Raw genomic sequence first — 17,211 nt, 5'->3', positions numbered from 1 at the left:
ATCCTCCATGGCCTCCCGGTAAACCCACGACGAAGGATGTGGCAAAGACTTCCTGCTTCCTGATGTGGACCAAACCGGAACACGACGGCGGAGCAAAGATCGAGGGTTACATCATTGAGATGCTGAAGAGCGGTACCACGGACTGGATCCGCGTGGCGGAGGACATCAACATCCTGGAGCACTTCCTGAAGGGCCTGATGGAGAAGCAGGAGTACTCGTTCAGGGTGCGCGCCGTCAACGTGGCCGGAGAGAGTGAACCCAGCGAGCCCAGCGACCCGGTGCTCTGCAAAGAGAGACTCAGTAAGACATAATGACACTCGGTCAAACCGATGCTCTAGAACAGAAACACCATGTAAATCTCTGAGAGCTGACATTAAATAATCTTTATCTTAATCTCCTCAGACCCTCCAACGGCTCCTCGCTGGCTGAATGTTGTCAACATCTGCAGGAACAGCGCCGACTTGAAGTGGACGCTGCCTGAACGTGACGGAGGCTCGCCCATCACCAACTACGTGGTGGAGAAGCGTGACGCCAGGCGTAAAGGCTGGCAGGCCGTCGACACCACGGTGAAGGAGCTGAAGTACACAGTGACGCCGCTCAACGAAGGATCGCTCTACGTGTTCCGTGTTGCTGCAGAGAACGCCGTTGGTGTTGGACCGTTCTGTGAGCTGGGTGACTCTGTTCTGGCCAAAGACACTTTCAGTAAGTTCAAGAGAAGTTTTAGTCAGGGAGATCAAGTCTTTTAATCAGAAAGGCAAAGCTAATAAGATTTGTTTGTTACAGCTACTCCCGGGCCACCGTACTCCCTCACTGTCAATGCTGTGACCAAGAGATACGTGGACCTGCAGTGGGAGGAGCCTAAAAACGACGGTGGAAGACCCATCCTGAAGTAAGTTTTTTCTGTTTTTCATCATAATCTTAATTAGCAAGAGTTTTAAAGTTTAGGAAATTCATTCATAGTCTTTCATGCCATTCTGATGATGAATCTGCTTCGTACTGATGTTGCTGTTTTTTAAGTCTTGTTTAATTAATTTTTCCAATTTGTCTCCCAGTTGTGATTCTCGTAGTCTCAAGATGTTTGTTAGTATTTCTGTTGATGGTATTTTAACCAAATATAAGAGAAATGCCAGATATACAGTACCTTACAAACTCTTTAAGACATCCTGTCATAGTATTTGTTGGACTGCATTTAAAATAACTTTGCGGGGGGAGGTGCAGAATGAACTTGTGTTTACCTTTCGATTACTCCGCCCTCCAGGTATTCCATCGAGAAGAAAGAGAAGCTTGGAACTCGCTGGGTGAAATGTGGGAAGACCTCTGGTCCAGACTGTAAGTACCGAGTGACGGACGTCATCGAGGGGACCGAGGTTCAGTTCCAGGTCAGCGCCGAGAACGAAGCCGGCGTCGGCCATCCGAGCGAACCCACCGAGATCCTCACCATTGAGGATCCAACAGGTTAGTCCAGTAATGATGGCTTGTAAAAAAATTGTAATAGAAGATTGCGGAAAAAATAGAGTCCAAATCTTCCCATCCCCTCCAGGCGTCCCATCGCCACCCGTTGAGCTGCACATAACCGGAGCCAGTCGCAACTTCCTGTCCATCGCCTGGAAACCCCCGCTGAGGGACGGCGGCTGCCAAATCTCCGGCTACCACATCGAGATGTGTGCGGCCGGCACAGAGAAGTGGATGAGGGTCAACTCCCGTCCAGTGAAGGAGCTGAAGTACCGCGTGGAGGAGGGCGTGGTCCCCGAGAAGGAGTACATCCTGAGAGTGAGGGCCATCAACTCCGTGGGAGTCAGCGAGCCCTCAGACATCTCTGAGAACGTCTTCGCCAAGGAGTCCGACTGTAAGAGCGTCTGCTGGGCTTAACGCCGCCCTCAGAGGGTCACGTTTCCTCTGCTGGAATCATCAAATTTACACACAACTATGTTTCTCTGTTTCCAGGTAACCCGACACTGGACTTCCAGACTCTAGACCTGGTTGTCGTAGAAACAGAAAAGCTGCACATCCCAGTTCCCTTCAGAGCGGTACCGTCGCCCAGGATTACCTGGCACAAAGACGGCAAGGAGCTTAAGGCCGACGAACGCCTCAGCTTCAGGTCAGTGTGACGTCTTCATCCGGCTTTTCATTAGCGATTAATCTGCAGAATCATCTGGTTTATAAAGTTTTTGGAATGGTTAATGATGTCCATCACGGTTACCCAGAATACAAGGTGACGTCTTCAAATGTCTTGTTTTGTCCAATATATATTTAGTTCATTATATTGTAGAGGCTGAAACTACTTTAGAAATTTACTTTTAAAATGCACTCTGTCAGCGTGAGCGGCTGATGGGATTGTTTGTGTCCAACAGGAAGGAGTATATTTCCTGTCACCTGGAGATTGAAAGCAGCCTTCACTCTGATGCTGGACAGTACAAAGTGACGCTGGAGAACAAACTGGGAGCAGCCAGCGCCGCCATCAACGTCAAAGTCATCGGTACTCTATCACACACATTCTCATGATCAGCTATCAGTCTCAGGATTACTGATTAACACGGCTCTCTGTCCTCAGGTCTTCCTGGTCAATGTAAGGAGATCCTGGCCTCTGAGATCACAAAGAGCTCCTGTAAACTAACCTGGGATCCTCCAGACTACGACGGCGGCAGCCCCGTCATTCACTATGTCCTGCAGGTCTGAGACGGCGCCATTTTTTTTATTCTTGAGCTGCCCTGATGTCTTTTAAATCGGACATCAGGTGCCTGAAAGATCTAACCTGATGTTTCCTTTGTTTGTGCAGCGGCGTGAGGCCGGCAGGAGAACCTACGTCAACATGATGTCCGGAGAGAACAAGGTGAGCTGGAACGTCAAAGACCTCATCCCCAACGGAGAGTACTACTTCAGAGTCCAGGCCGTCAACAAGATCGGAGGAGGGGAGTTTATCGAGCTCCGCAACCCTGTCATCGCCCAGGACCAGAAACGTAAGAATGAACAGACATTACCTGTTCGATATAATGAATGAAAATGAGACTACTCCACCAATCTGATGATGAATCTTGAAAAACGTCTTTGTGTCCAAGAGAAATGTTACTGAAGTCTATCTCTCATCCCCAGACATTCCCGACCCACCGGTGGACGTGGAGACCCACAACCCCACATCCAGCACCGTCACCCTGACCTGGAAGCCTCCCATGTACGACGGCGGCGCCAAGATCATGGGCTACGTCCTGGAGAAGCAGCAGAAGGGCGAGGACAAGTGGGAGAGGTGCAACGACTTCCTGGTGCCCGTTCTGTCCTACACCGTCAGAAGGCTGACGGAGGGCAAGAACTACACCTTCAGGGTGAAAGCCGAGAACGCCGCCGGGGTCAGTGAACCGTCACGCGGTTCGCCGTTTGTCAAGATCTCGGACGCCATTGGTAAGGAGGCCTTCATCAGTTTTACAGTCTCTTTTAAACTAACTTTAAAGGTTTATGTCAACATTTTAGAAATGATTCTCTATCCTGCTGAGAGTTAGATGTCTGGATTGATACCACTCTCATGTTTTGTTAATTTTTCATCTTCTGTTCTCGCTCAGATCCTCCAAAGGTCTTCCTGAGTGGCAGCCTGCAGTCCGGTCTCAGCGTAAAGCGAGGCTGCGAGATCTCTCTGGACGCCAACGTGTCCGGCTCGCCATACCCTCAGATCACCTGGTACTGGAACAACCAGGTGATCCAGCCTGAGGCGCTCCGCAAGAGACCGGAGAAACCCCTGAAGAAGAAGGTGGAGAAGAAAGAAGAGGAGAAGAAGGAGGAGGTTAAGAAAGAGGAGGGAGAGGCAGAGAAGAAAGAGGAGGTGAAGGAAGGAGAAGAGAAGAAAGAAGGAGAGGAGAAGAAGGAAGGAGAGGAGAAGACGGAGGAGGAGAAGAAGGTGGAGGAGACAGCAGAACCGGAGTTGGAGGACACCGACTACCCAACAATAAACGAACGTCTGGCAATCGACAACCGCAACAGGGGCGTGTCCTCCATCACCATTAGGGACTCGTTCCGCGTTGACCACGGCGTCTACATGGTGAAGGTGGAGAACGACCACGGCATCGCCTCCGCAACCTGCGAGGTCAATGTGCTCGGTGAGAAATATTTATTTTCTTTTTGGTAAGTTTCTGTTTTAGGTTTTAGACATTTCATCAGTAGAAACATGGATTCGTCCATCCACAGATACTCCCGGGCCTCCAGTGAACTTCACGTTTGAGGAAGTGAGAAAGAATTCTGTGATCTGCAAGTGGAGTCCTCCTCTGGACGACGGCGGCAGTGAGATCCTCAACTACACTCTGGAGAAGAAGGACAACTCCAAGCTGGAGATCGGCTGGAGCTGCGTCACCTCCACACTGAGAGGATGCCGCTACCTGGTGCCCAAACTCATCGAGAAGAAGGAGTACCTCTTCAGGGTCGTGGCCGAGAACAAGTTCGGCGCTGGTCCATACTGCATCTCCAAACCGCTCATCGCGAAGAATCCTTTCGGTATGGTTATTTATTATAACTCCTGTTCATGCTACGAGCTGAGCTATTTTTAACATAAATAATACTTAAACAAAGTTTTTAAAAAGTCAACTCAGGCAACCCTTTGGGCCACTGTATTTATATACACTTTTTGCTATTAACTTATAATTAAATCACACTTGTCTTGAATATTTCTAAAGTCGTAAATCAAATATAACAAACTATATTATCCGATAAAACCATTTTTTAAAATACATTTTTGTTGTGTTAAAAATCCAAAGAATATTGATAACATGGCTAAAACAAAAACTTTAAATGTATCATGAAAACGAAAAACACAAACTTATTTTTCTGCTGTCCCATCCCTTCTTCCTGCTCAGAACCTCCCGAGGCTCCTGAAAAGCCAGAGATCGATGACATTACCTCCAACAGCATGCTAGTCACCTGGAACGAGCCAAACGACAACGGCAGCCCCATTTTGGGATACTGGGTGGAGCGCCGCGAAATCAACAGCTCACGCTGGGGGCGTGTCAACAGGTGAGGAAAAACAATGACAAACCATTTTATTCTCTCTGGATATTGTCAAATGTGTGAGGAAATACCAAAACACATTGATACCATTTTACCAAAAGTCTCTCTGCTTGTTTTCTGAATGTTCCCCTCTGCCCTGGTCTCCAGGAACATTGTCGCCAACACTGAGCTGAACGTTGAAGGTCTGCTGGAGGGGATGACCTACATCTTCAGGGTGGCGGCTGAGAACCAGGCCGGCCCCGGAAAGTTCAGCGGCCCCTCCGAACCCAAGACGGCCCAGGCTCCGATCCGTACGTTAACTGTTCTAAACCCTGTGTTCAGTACGACTCTAATCAACTTTTGCATCTGTCAAAGTGGAGGAAAATCTTTGTCATTGTCTTGCTGTCTGAATAATTACATATTTAGAAATACTTGTTCAAACAGCTTCTCAGGAAATCTGAAGCATCATAAGAATCTTAAACAGGATACTTTTTCATGGATTTATAGTCAGTCTCAGAGGTAACATGTCCCACCTGGCTTTATTTCTGACTCTGTAGTACCTCCTGGACCTCCAATTGCCAGAGTGGTGGCAACTACCGACCACTCCATCGACGTGGAGTGGGACCCACCAGCAGACAACGGTGGAGGAGAGATCCTGGGATACCACGTGGATAAGGTCAGATCATCAAGTCTTCTTTTGCTCAACTCATATTTGTTTTCAGCTTCCTGCCTCGATGCAGCTGAACGTTCATATTTGTTAAATCAGATTAGACAGCCTTGATTTGATCTGTCTCTGTTCTGTGGTGTTTTCCAGACCATGGCTGGTTCAAAGGACTGGTCCAGGTCTACGGAGCGTCCGTGGAAGACCAGGGCCTTCACTGTCTATGGAGTCCGTGAAGGAGCCAAGTACCTGGTCAGAGTCATCGGCTGCAACGCTGCCGGAGAGGGAACACCAGGATTCACAGAGTCTGTGTTTGTCAGGAATCCTGCAGGTGAGCCGAAAAAACAAGACGGAGCAAATAGTTAAAAGACTGTAACTGGGATTCAATTAGGCCGATGTTGTGTCATTCAGGGATGTGGCAATATCTTATATTTTTTCTTTAATGGATTTTTCCTTGGTTGCCCTCCACAGAGAAGCCACTGATTGAAATGGAGCTTTCTGTCAAGAGCGGTGTGGTCATCAGAGCCGGAGAGACACTCCGTTTACCTGCTACAGTCACGGGTAAACCCTACCCGTCCATCACCTGGAACAAGGACGACAGCAAACCTGACAAAGACCGCGTTGAGATCCTCACCGAGGGCAACGACAGCATTGTTTCAATCAAGAACGTCCAGAGGAAGGACTGTGGAAAATACCAGATCTCTGCTTGCAACCCCAGTGGCATCAAGTCTGCTTCGGCCAGAGTTGAGGTCATGGGTAAGTGGACCGGGGCTGGACTTAGGTTTTATCATTAATAGTTAACTTGCAATTAATTGATGCTTTGAAATAAAAATGGACACAGAAGGTTAATATTCTTGTATCTCCAGATGTCCCTGGACCCGTCACAGACCTGAAGCCCGTTGTGGTCACACGTAAGATGATCTTCCTGAACTGGGATGACCCAGTAGATGACGGTGGCAGCGACCTGACTGGCTTCATAGTGGAGCGAAGAGACGCCAAGATGCACACGTGGAGGCAGCCCATTGAAACCGCCTCGTCCAAGTGTGAGTGCGTGGGCATCATGGAGGGTCAGGAGTACATGTTCCGCGTCATCGCCAAGAACAAGTACGGAATGGGACCGCCAGTAGAGCTGGGACTCATTAAGGCTGTTGACCCACAGGGTGAGTCCCAAAATCACTTCATTTTGATTCAGAAATGTATCCTTAAATGTCTCTGGTCTTGTTTGAACAGTGGAGACTAATGGTTGCTTTGGCGGTTTTGCAGGCCCACCATCGTACCCCGAGAAGTTCCATTACACCGAGCGCACCAAGAACTCCATCACACTGACCTGGAAGCCTCCTCGTAACGACGGCGGCAGCCCCGTCATCGGCTACGTCATTGAGAAGAAGAGGCAAGACCAGCAGGCCTTCGAGCCCTGCAACACAGAGATCTGCCCCAACATGATCATGACTGTGGAGGGTCTGGAAGAGGACTGGATGTATGAATTCAGGATCAAGTGTGCCAACTTAATCGGAGAGAGCGAGCCATCCATCCCGTTGACTGTGGTCATCCAGGACGACGAAGGTGAGGCCGAATGGTCTTAAAAACCCTATTTTTATTTAATTTCTTTTTTTTATAAGGGATGCTCATGGTTATTTGTTTTGTTCCTGTCCCTCTTAGTGTCTCCTGAGGTCCACATGCTGAAGCACTTCAAGGGCGACTCCATTACCGTGAAGAAGGGTGAGCCCATAGAGATCCCGGCTGATATCCTGGGTCTCCCCATCCCAAAGATCGAGTGGTCCAAGGACGACGTGGTTATTGAGGAGCCCACCGAGACTCTGCTGATTGAGACGGAGGTGACCGGGAGAATGAACGCAAAGACTGCGTTGTCGATCCCAGCAGCCAATAGGAGGGACCGCGGCAGCTACACTGTCTGCGCCTCCAACAACATGGGTTCAGCCAAGCACACCATCTCTGTCATGGTGCTGGGTGAGTTGAAACACGTCAGCCACTCTGTCAGAGGCAGAAAAGACGGGATGTGCTTATTATGTACTAATTTTATTTTGTTCTCCTCTCAGACCGACCACTTCCACCCAGGAATGTGGCCGTGTCCAACATCAGGGCCGAGTCTTGCTACCTTCGCTGGGACGCGCCACTGGATAACGGTGGCAGCGAGCTGACCAACTACATTGTTGAGAAGAGGGATGTGGTGAAAGAGGAACCAGAGCTGGAAGAGGGACAGGAAGCTCCACCTGAGCCCCAGTGGGAGGTGGTTACCAACAGCATCGTCGAGAAAAAATACGGGGTATGTCCTAATAATAATTATATTAATAATAACAATAACACAGGTTGTCACAGGATTTAAAAGCCCTGTTTTACTCTAATGGAGCCACCACCTCCCTCTCCTGCAGGTGTGGAACCTGGAGACCAACAAGTCCTACCTGTTCCGGATCAAAGCTGAGAATCGCTACGGTAAATCCGACCCCTGCGCAACGGAGGAAGTCTTGATCACCGACCCATTCGGCCTTCCTGGCCCACCAGAGAAACCAACCATCGCAGAGTACTCCAAGACCTCCATGACCCTAACCTGGGAGCCTCCCAGAGACAACGGCGGCTCTATGATTGTTGGCTACTGGCTGGAGAAGAGGGAGAAAGGCACCGCCTACTGGGCCAAAGTCAACAAGGTGCCGGTCTCCAAGAGGGGCATGAAAGGCTGGGAGTACCAGGTGAGCTGCTGGGGCTTTGTTTATTACGTTGAATGTAAAGTGTTGCCTCACTGTCAGGTGAAGGATCTGCATTTGATCCCAGCTTTTGTATACCCCACATTGTCTTTCAGACTCCTTTTAAGATCTTTCTCACAGCTTTAGGATGTTTCGTCCAGGCCCTTAGGTAGGTCCTTTGGGCCCCTGTATTGATGTCCATTGCAAATCTTTAAAAGGGTTTGTTACAGACCTTTAGAATCGTCCAACAAAAACCTTTAGGACGTTTTTTTGTAGATCTTCAGCTCTGGGTTGTATCAAAAAAGTCCTTCAAAATGGTCTGTCAAAGACCTTTTAAGAAAGTTTTTCACAGACCTTCAGGATGGATAATCACAGACCTTTGAGAAGGCCTGCTAGCCAAAGGGGTTTGTTGAATCCACTCATCTTTCTGTGTCTTCCAGGTGACTCGTCTGATTGAAGGAACAGAGTACGAGTTTAGGGTTGCTGCCAGCAATTCTGCAGGAACAGGACCGTTCAGCGGACCGTCCGACTCTGCCTTTGCTGTTGATCCACTCAGTGAGTAGACCTCTTTTTAAAGCATTGGATAATAAATGAGTCTTGCATATCAAAATAAGGTTTTGACCAGATCAGTAGTCTTGAACAGACCGGTTCCTCTGTGTTTTAAAAGATGATAAATTCTGTTTTCCCAAATTGGATGCTATTTTTTTTAAAAACTGCACCTTTCCTCTCCAGCTCCTCCCAGCATGCCCGCTGCTCCTGTGGTGGCTGACAAGACAAAGTACAGTGTCACGCTGTCCTGGAAAGAACCAGAGAGTGATGGAGGAAGCCCCATCAAAGGCTACATCATCCAGATCCAGGATGAGGGCTCATCAGGGTGGGTGAGCGTGAATGACAAAGACTCCCTCCACCCCACCACCGAGTTCACTATGCCCAGCCTCCGCGAGCTGAAACGCTACCGCTTCAGGATCATCGCTGTCAACGATATCGGCGAGTCCGACCCGAGTCCCCGCACCGGCGAGGTTCTGGTTGAGGACGTCAAGCGTATGTCCCACTTTAAAGTCTCAATGCATAACTTTTCTTATTGTACAAATGGTTTTGTTTTTTTACGTATGTCTCCCTGTCCTTTACTGATGTTTCACTGATGTTTCGTTTTTGACAGTACCTCCTACCATCTCCATCGACGTACTGGTTGAAGACCTGGTGTGCATCCGGGCCGGAGATCCGATCAGGATCCCCGCCACCATCACGGGCCGCCCCGTTCCCAAGGTAGCCTGGGACTTTGACGGCAAAGCCAAGTCGCACAAGAAGAACAAACTGCACACGCTGCCCGTGGACTCCGAGGTGAGAGCAGCGACACCGTGATTTTCTCAAATCTCTTTTATTTGCAATTGTACGTTTAATAGAAACTGTCTGCTACACAGATATCGATTTTAGTCTAATACTCAAAATGTTTTTGTGTGTTCAGGTTGAGTCCACAGACACCACGTCCATTGTGACCATCCCCGTCAGTCTGAGGACCCACTCTGGACGCTACACCATCACCGCCAAGAACAAGTCTGGACAGAAACACGTCAACGTCAGAGTCATTGTCCTTGGTATGTCTTAACTTGTTAGTGTACAGCATGTTGGAGCCACTGTTTTCCTGTTCTTTGATCTCTTAATGTAATTCTATCTCACCGGTGCAGACGTCCCCGGACCTCCGAAGGACCTCAGGGTTACTGACGTCACCCGGTCGACCATGAGGCTGATCTGGAAGCTCCCAGACAGCGATGGAGGAGAGAGAATCAAGAGCTACTTTATCGAGAAGAGATGTCTCACTGACAAGGCCTGGACAAAGGTGAGCACAGCTCAGTCCATTTCTCAACACAGTTTAACTTCCTTGATTAGATGTTGTTGTTGGCCGCATAGGAGTCTGCTTTAAGACACAGCTTCAAGAATAAGTTTTGAAAACTCTTTTATTTATTAATTTGAGTTAAACATAGATTCTGCTGTTTGCGATTGATTGACTGATGGATCGGTTGATTTGTTATCAGGTGAATGCAGCCTGTGCCAGCCAGGCCTACGTGGTGCCGGGTCTGCTGGAAGGTCAGGACTACCTGTTCAGGGTCCGAGCTGAGAACAGACTTGGATTCGGCCCGTTCACCATCACCACCGACCCCGTCCGGGCCAGAGACCCCATCTGTGAGGACAGACCTGCTGCTCAAACTGACAAAACCTCAACGTAAATGTTTCAATGCTAATCCTCCTCTTCTTCTTCCTCTTCCCCAGACCCCCCCGACCCTCCTACCAAGGTCAAGGTCAACCTGGTGACAAAGAGCACCGTCACTCTGAGCTGGGAGCCTCCCAAAAACAACGGCGGCTCTCCCGTGAAGCATTACATCATCGAGCGTTTGAGCTGGGACACCAGCGGCAAGGAGAAGGAGACCTGGAAGCAGTGCAACAAGAGGGACGTGGAGGAGCTCAGCTTCGTGGTGGAGGACCTGAAGGAGGTCGGTCTATGTTCTTTAATGCACTATATGAGTTAGTAAATAACATGTAGGGCCTCTCCATGACCTCCACCAGGGAGGTCATGTTTTCTGTTTGGTTTGTTTGTCAGCAGGATTACAGAAAAGCAACTGGCCCTATTTCCATGAAACTTGGTGGGAGGGTGAAGCATTGGGCCGCCGTTAGATTATGGAAAAGATCCGAATCACGAGGCATATACATGGCGGTGGTTTGCGTTACTCTAGAAACTAGATACTGACACTGTCCCATTCTGTGGTGTACATTAAAACTGAATCTATTATTATTTCTAGAGAAAATCCAGCAATTACGTCCGTTAGGTCCCACAAAAATCCCTGGTAACGCCACCTTCACAGCCATGGTTGAGGAGACTGTAATGCTCTGCCTGTTAACGTGGAAAAGTTTATATATGTGCAGTCCATTTACCATTTATCCTTGGGGTCATGCAAGTGACATTTAAACTGTTAGTTGACAGTATAGACATTAAAATGAGACAAACATATGTAGCTTTAGTTCTGTTCACCCTAGATGACCAGTTGTTGTATCAAGAAAAAAAGAATGTACCCAAAATAGAACCATGAGGAACCCCAAAAGTAATTGGACACTTTTTTCCTGCTTAAGAAATACCGATGAAACAAGTTGAGAAACGAAGCTAAGATCCACTCTTTCACTCTATGATCTGTGTTGAACCTTACTGATGGAATCACTGTGAGATAAAGATGAAGAGACCACTGTTGACTGTGTTGTCTTTCATCTGCAGGGAGGAGAATATGAGTTCAGAGTGAAAGCCGTGAACGCCGCTGGACCGAGCCGACCCTCCGCCACCGCCGGACCCCTGGTCATCAAGGACCAGACATGTATGTGACAGCTGCTTCAGCCAATCACATGCTCCTTATTCAGCTAGAACTGTAGAATAGTGTTGGACCACTGTGGACAGAACATATTGGATTTTTTCAGGATGTTGGTCAGTTTGTTGTGTTCTGCAGGCCACTTTCTTAAAGCATCCGTGTTTCTGCAGGCGCTCCCACCATTGAGCTGCGTGAGGCCATGGAGGGCGAGGAGGACTGTGACGTCAGCATCGTGGCGAAGGTGAGCGGCTGTCCATTCCCAACACTCACCTGGCAGAAAGCCAGTGTGGCCAAACCCGAAGAGAAGGCCGCCGTCCAGTACGACCAGCACATCAGCAAACTGGTGACCCAGAACAAGTGCACGCTGCTGATCCAACAGGCCAGCAGGCACGACAGCGCCCTCTACAGCCTGACGGCCACCAACAGCCTCGGCACCGCCACAAAGGACATCAAGCTCGCCGTGCTCGGTGAGAAACACACAGCTTAACACTCAAGAAGTCGTCACACCAGGTTTCAATAAAAAAGTAGTTATTCTTTAAGCGTTACTTCTGGGGCCGAGCCTTAGCATGTTATTGGTTACTATAATTTTGGGTGCCTGCCCGTTTGAAAAATGTCTGATTGCTACAAAAATACACATGGCAATGATTATGCAGGATGACGTCATCTGACCTTCCCAGAATAGGGAGGGTCATGCCTTCGCCATAATAGAGACGAATGACATCATTCTGCATAATAACTAGCCATGTGCTTCTGTTGCACAGAGTTTTTGTATTTTAGAGCAGTTGGCTACAAGGTTTGTTTAACCTGTCAGACAAATGAACATTTCTCGGACTGTTGGGGAATCAGAACAAAGGGAAGTTCCCATCATTTTGTGGGGTTACGTGTTGCGAAAGAATTACCTTCGCTAGAACTAAATTGTAATTTAATATTAATTAATTGTTGAAGTGGTTTATCTTGTAAATAAACAAATTAGAAGCATTTCAACAAATGTGACTCACCTACCCCCCTCCTCCCCCCTACAGGACCTCCCGGCGCCCCCGTCGGACCGCTTAAGTTCACAGAGGTGTTTGCGGAGAGGATCGGCCTGGCCTGGAACCCTCCCAAAGACGACGGCGGATCGAAGATCACCAACTACGTGGTTGAGAAGCGCGAGGAGAACAGGAAGTCCTGGGTCCACGTCTCCAACGACCCCAAGGAGTGCGCCTACGTGGTGACCCGGCTGACGGAGAACCACGAGTACGAGTTCAGGGTCATGGCCCAGAACAAGTTTGGAGTTGGGCCTCCGCTGGTCAGCGAGCCGGAGAAGGCCAGAAACCTCTTCAGTAAGTTCAGATCAGTGTTCCTGTCCTCTCAGCTTCAGGTTCATCATGTCAGCACTGAAATGTCTCCATTCAGTTTTTACTTCAGTCACTCAGTAACTTGTGTCAAATAATAAATATCTTCTGACATTAATGTCATGTGCGTAGACTCAATAAGACTCAACAATACATCAGTGCCTGTATTGATTATTGATTTCTGTCCCGTGCTCTGCAGCTGTCCCCGGTCAGTGTGAGAAGCCGACTGTGACGGACGTCTGTTTGGAGTCGATGACCGTCAACTGGGACGAGCCCAAGTATGACGGCGGCTCCTCCGTCACCGGCTACTTCGTGGAGAAGAAGGAGACCACCGCCAAGCGATGGGTCCGCGTCTCCCGAGACCCGATCCGAGCGCTGCCTCTGGGCAACAACTGGGACGTCGCCGGCCTGCAGGAGGGCGCCATGTACCAGTTCAGGGTCATCGCTGCCAACGCCGCTGGCTGTGGTCTTCCCAGCATGCCCTCTGACCCCGTCCTCTGCAGAGACCCCATCAGTAAGGACCTTTTCACTGTGGTTCAGTTACATAAAGGACTATAATTTGGCTTTTCATTTTATTATCAAACCATTTAACCCGGAACCCGGAGTTCTTCTTCTATTTAACTTATTGAACTTGATTAGAGACGTTTGTTGCTTCTGTAAAATTATTCAAAAGTAAGAAAAAGGCCTCAGAGCTTAGGATAGTTAGGATAATGGCAGCATCATGTAAATAAATGTACTTGAAGTTCGTTCCGATAATAAGACAATAAACTATCTGTGTGTGCGTGCAGCGCCTCCCGGGCCGCCCACTCCGAAGGTGACGGACTGGACCAAGTCGACCGTGGAGCTGGAGTGGATCCCCCCCACAGTAGACGGAGGGTCGAAGGTCACGGGCTACATTGCCGAGTTCAAGGAGGTGAACAAAGAGGAGGAGGATAAGAAGGCTCAGAGGAGGCTGCTGCTGAGCGGAGACGAGGAGGAGAAGGAGCCAGAGAGCGAGGAGAGCTGGGAGAAGGTCAGTGAGATCGCGTCCATCGAAGAAATGACGACTGTCAGTGTCAGAAACTGAACATCCACAAACGACTGATCTTCACTCTGTTGTTTGACTTTCATCTTAAGGAGGGAAGTCTCTCTGAGCTCACCTTAAATCTCTGTTTACCTGGATTTACCTGGATGTACCTGCAGAATTAATGACATCACTACTAGTTTGGAACCATTTAGGGACCAGTATGAAACTTAACTATTGAAATGAACACTGAGGGAGAAAAAGGAGATTTGATTTTAAGAATTTTTGGTGAAAATATATGTTCAACACATAATACACAACAAATATTAATAGCAGAGTATTGTTATATATCATAAACATGAGGGGGCCAACCTTTTATCTCTAGTTGAACAAAGACAGCAGACATTTTATGTTCCCGCTAAAGTTGATAAAGAGCAAATCAACAACAAAGACCACAATACAGCATCCAGAGAGGGAAATATAAAAAGTTAGTTTACACTTAACCAACTTGTTGAGTTTCTGATTCTCCTCTCTTCTCTCTGCAGGCAAAAGACACCGAGATCAGAGGAACCAAGTTCGTGGTGGCCGGTCTGAAGGAAGGCGGTCTGTACCGCTTCAGAGTCCGAGCCGTGAACGCGGCCGGAGTTGGAGAACCAGGACTGGTTTCTGAGCTGATCGAGGTCAAAGACAGAACAAGTAAGAATCTGATCCACCAACACTGAACCGTGGAATCAGTCGAGTGTTTCTGATGATAAAACATCTTATTAAATATAAACCGTTGCCTCCCTCGTCCAGTTCCTCCTGAGATGGACCTGGACGCCTCGGTGAAGGAGAAGATCGTGGTCCACGCCGGCGGCACCATCCGCATCATCGCCTACGTGTCTGGTAAACCCGCCCCCGTGATCACCTGGTGCAGGGACGACGCCGAGGTGCCCAAAGAGGCCGCGGTGGAGAAGACGGGCATCTCCAATTCACTGGTCATCAAGAACTGCAGACGCCAACACCAGGGCATCTACACGCTGTGTGCCAAGAACGAGGGAGGAGAGAGGAAGAAGGCCGTGATCGTGGAGGTCCTGGGTGAGTCGGGGTTATCAGACGTGTTTGTGTTTGTGATGAATCAGCTGTTGGAGGGTGATAAGATGCCTGACTTCCTGTCCTCTCCCACCCTCCAGATGTCCCTGGACCCGTCGGTCTTCCCTTCGCCGGCGAGAACCTGACCAACGACTCCTGCAAGCTGACCTGGTTCTCCCCCGAGGACGACGGCGGCTCGGCCATCACCAACTACATCATCGAGAAGAGGGAGTCGGACCGCATGGGCTGGACCTCGGTGTCCTACACGGTGACCAGGAACAACGCCGTGGTGCAGGGACTCATCGACGGAAAGGGCTACTTCTTCAGGATCGCAGCCGAGAACATCATCGGCATGGGACCGTTCATCGAGACCGACAAGATGGTTCTCATCAAGGACCCCATCTGTAAGTCCGACACAAAGCAACCGGAAATATCTGAGTTTAAAGAGCTGGTGGAGGGAAGTCATATTCTGAGAGAGAACTCAAAAACATGGCTTCATCTTTGAAGGTTGGATCAAACTCATCACAGAACAGATGCCGCTGAGTTTTATTCCTGCAGTGGACGACCCAATCAAATTATACTTTGCAATCAGATTATCAATTAAGAAATCAATCACCATATTATGATCAGCATCAGAACTTATTAAGAAAGGAAATGTTGAAGCCGTGAATTAGACCTATTCATCAGAAAACAACACACTGATTTGAGTTCTTTTCTTGTAAATTTAAATCTCAGAAGGTTTTTCAGATTTATTTCTCTGAATATACACTCCTCCCAGGCTCCGTAATAATTTAGATATCTTTACCCACTATGGCCCCAATACGACACTAAATAAAGACCTGTAAAAGTGTCTGTAGAGAATTTAGAAGATTGCCTGAAAGACTTTGTAATTTGGTTCCCAATATAGACATAGAATACTGAATGTTTAAATAATCTTTACTTTTTATTTATTAGAAACTTTATTCTCCATATTAGTTTGCCTATTAAACGCTGGGTCCATTTTCATCAGCTACTTTCTACACATTTATTTAAAACTATGGGACCTGTATAATATTTTAACGTAATATAAATATTAAATTCAATTCAATTCAGTTTATTTTGTATAGCCCAGAATCACAAATGACAAATTGCCTCAGAGGGCTTTACAATCTGTATACATGCGACATCCTCTGTCCCGGAACCATTAACAACATAATTAACAACATAATTAAAAATGTTCGCCTCAAACTTAAATACAGACTTTAAAACAGAAAGTAGTTACTAAAGAGCTACGATCCTTAAATACGTCTCATAATGTGTGTTTGTCCTCCAGCCGTCCCGGAGCGTCCAGAGGACCTGATCATCACCGCCGTCACCAAGGACTCCCTCTCCGTCGCCTGGAGAGCGCCCAAGTACGACGGCGGCGCTGAGGTGACCGAGTACGTCCTTCAGTCCCGCATGGTCGGCCGGGACAGCTTCACACGAGTAGGTGCAGACAGCAAGCTGATGGACAGGAAGTTCACACTGACGGGGCTGAAGGACGGCTCGAGCCACGAGTTCAGAGTCTCCGCCATCAACCAGGTGGGACAGGGGAAACCGTCCTTCGCCACCAAACCGGTCCAGTGCAAAGACGAGCTCGGTGAGAGACGCAACAACACAACATTTAAGTATATGATCTAAAACTCAATGTGCTCGAATAAAGAACTAAAGACAATATGAACCATAACATGTGACTGTCCGCCCCTCAGAACCACCAACCCTGGACCTGGATTTCAGGGACAAGATGATGGTGAAGGTGGGAGACACGTGCACACTGTCGGGACGCTACAGCGGCAAACCGGCCCCGGCTATCGCCTGGACGAAGAACGACGAGGAGCTGAAGGTGGAGGACGAGATCGTCCTCCACAGCACCGCGCGCCACCTCAGCCTCAGCATCAGCAAGGCCAAGAGGGAACACAGCGGATGCTACTGCGTCAGCGTGGAGAACGCCGCCGGAACTCGCACAGGAATCTGCACCATCACCGTGGTCGGTGAGTCGCTGCTCTGGTTCACGTAGAGAGGAAAGAACAGGATCAACAGATTCTGGATCCAATGACGAGTTTCAGACTAGAAATGAAGGATTTGATAGTTAGGAACACAAACTGGAGAAGGA

The 17,211-nt window shown here is 48.5% G+C and overlaps 1 protein-coding gene across 1 annotated transcript in view; it reads left to right on the top strand.

Moving 5' to 3' along the window:
* ttn.2 (titin, tandem duplicate 2) overlaps positions 1-17,211 on the top strand; it is a 201,248-nt gene that overhangs the window by 117,699 nt on the left and 66,338 nt on the right. The window contains 39 exon segments of the mRNA XM_054614804.1: positions 1-300; positions 403-702; positions 784-889; positions 1,259-1,455; positions 1,541-1,846; positions 1,945-2,098; positions 2,352-2,476; positions 2,552-2,670; positions 2,777-2,957; positions 3,091-3,393; positions 3,552-4,082; positions 4,171-4,473; positions 4,833-4,989; positions 5,131-5,273; positions 5,520-5,638; positions 5,777-5,954; positions 6,095-6,379; positions 6,490-6,783; positions 6,887-7,186; positions 7,283-7,591; positions 7,681-7,907; positions 8,014-8,328; positions 8,763-8,877; positions 9,055-9,363; positions 9,482-9,663; positions 9,788-9,917; positions 10,008-10,159; positions 10,356-10,503; positions 10,591-10,811; positions 11,585-11,681; positions 11,843-12,139; positions 12,695-12,994; positions 13,206-13,520; positions 13,795-14,018; positions 14,555-14,705; positions 14,805-15,086; positions 15,182-15,484; positions 16,393-16,698; positions 16,808-17,089. Of these exon segments, the coding sequence (XP_054470779.1) occupies positions 1-300; positions 403-702; positions 784-889; positions 1,259-1,455; positions 1,541-1,846; positions 1,945-2,098; positions 2,352-2,476; positions 2,552-2,670; positions 2,777-2,957; positions 3,091-3,393; positions 3,552-4,082; positions 4,171-4,473; positions 4,833-4,989; positions 5,131-5,273; positions 5,520-5,638; positions 5,777-5,954; positions 6,095-6,379; positions 6,490-6,783; positions 6,887-7,186; positions 7,283-7,591; positions 7,681-7,907; positions 8,014-8,328; positions 8,763-8,877; positions 9,055-9,363; positions 9,482-9,663; positions 9,788-9,917; positions 10,008-10,159; positions 10,356-10,503; positions 10,591-10,811; positions 11,585-11,681; positions 11,843-12,139; positions 12,695-12,994; positions 13,206-13,520; positions 13,795-14,018; positions 14,555-14,705; positions 14,805-15,086; positions 15,182-15,484; positions 16,393-16,698; positions 16,808-17,089 (9,066 nt within the window).

The sequence above is a fragment of the Anoplopoma fimbria genome, chromosome 16, assembly GCF_027596085.1.
Source record: "Anoplopoma fimbria isolate UVic2021 breed Golden Eagle Sablefish chromosome 16, Afim_UVic_2022, whole genome shotgun sequence".
Classification (NCBI taxonomy): domain Eukaryota; kingdom Metazoa; phylum Chordata; class Actinopteri; order Perciformes; family Anoplopomatidae; genus Anoplopoma; species Anoplopoma fimbria.
This window is presented reverse-complemented; position numbering and strand designations above follow the sequence as displayed.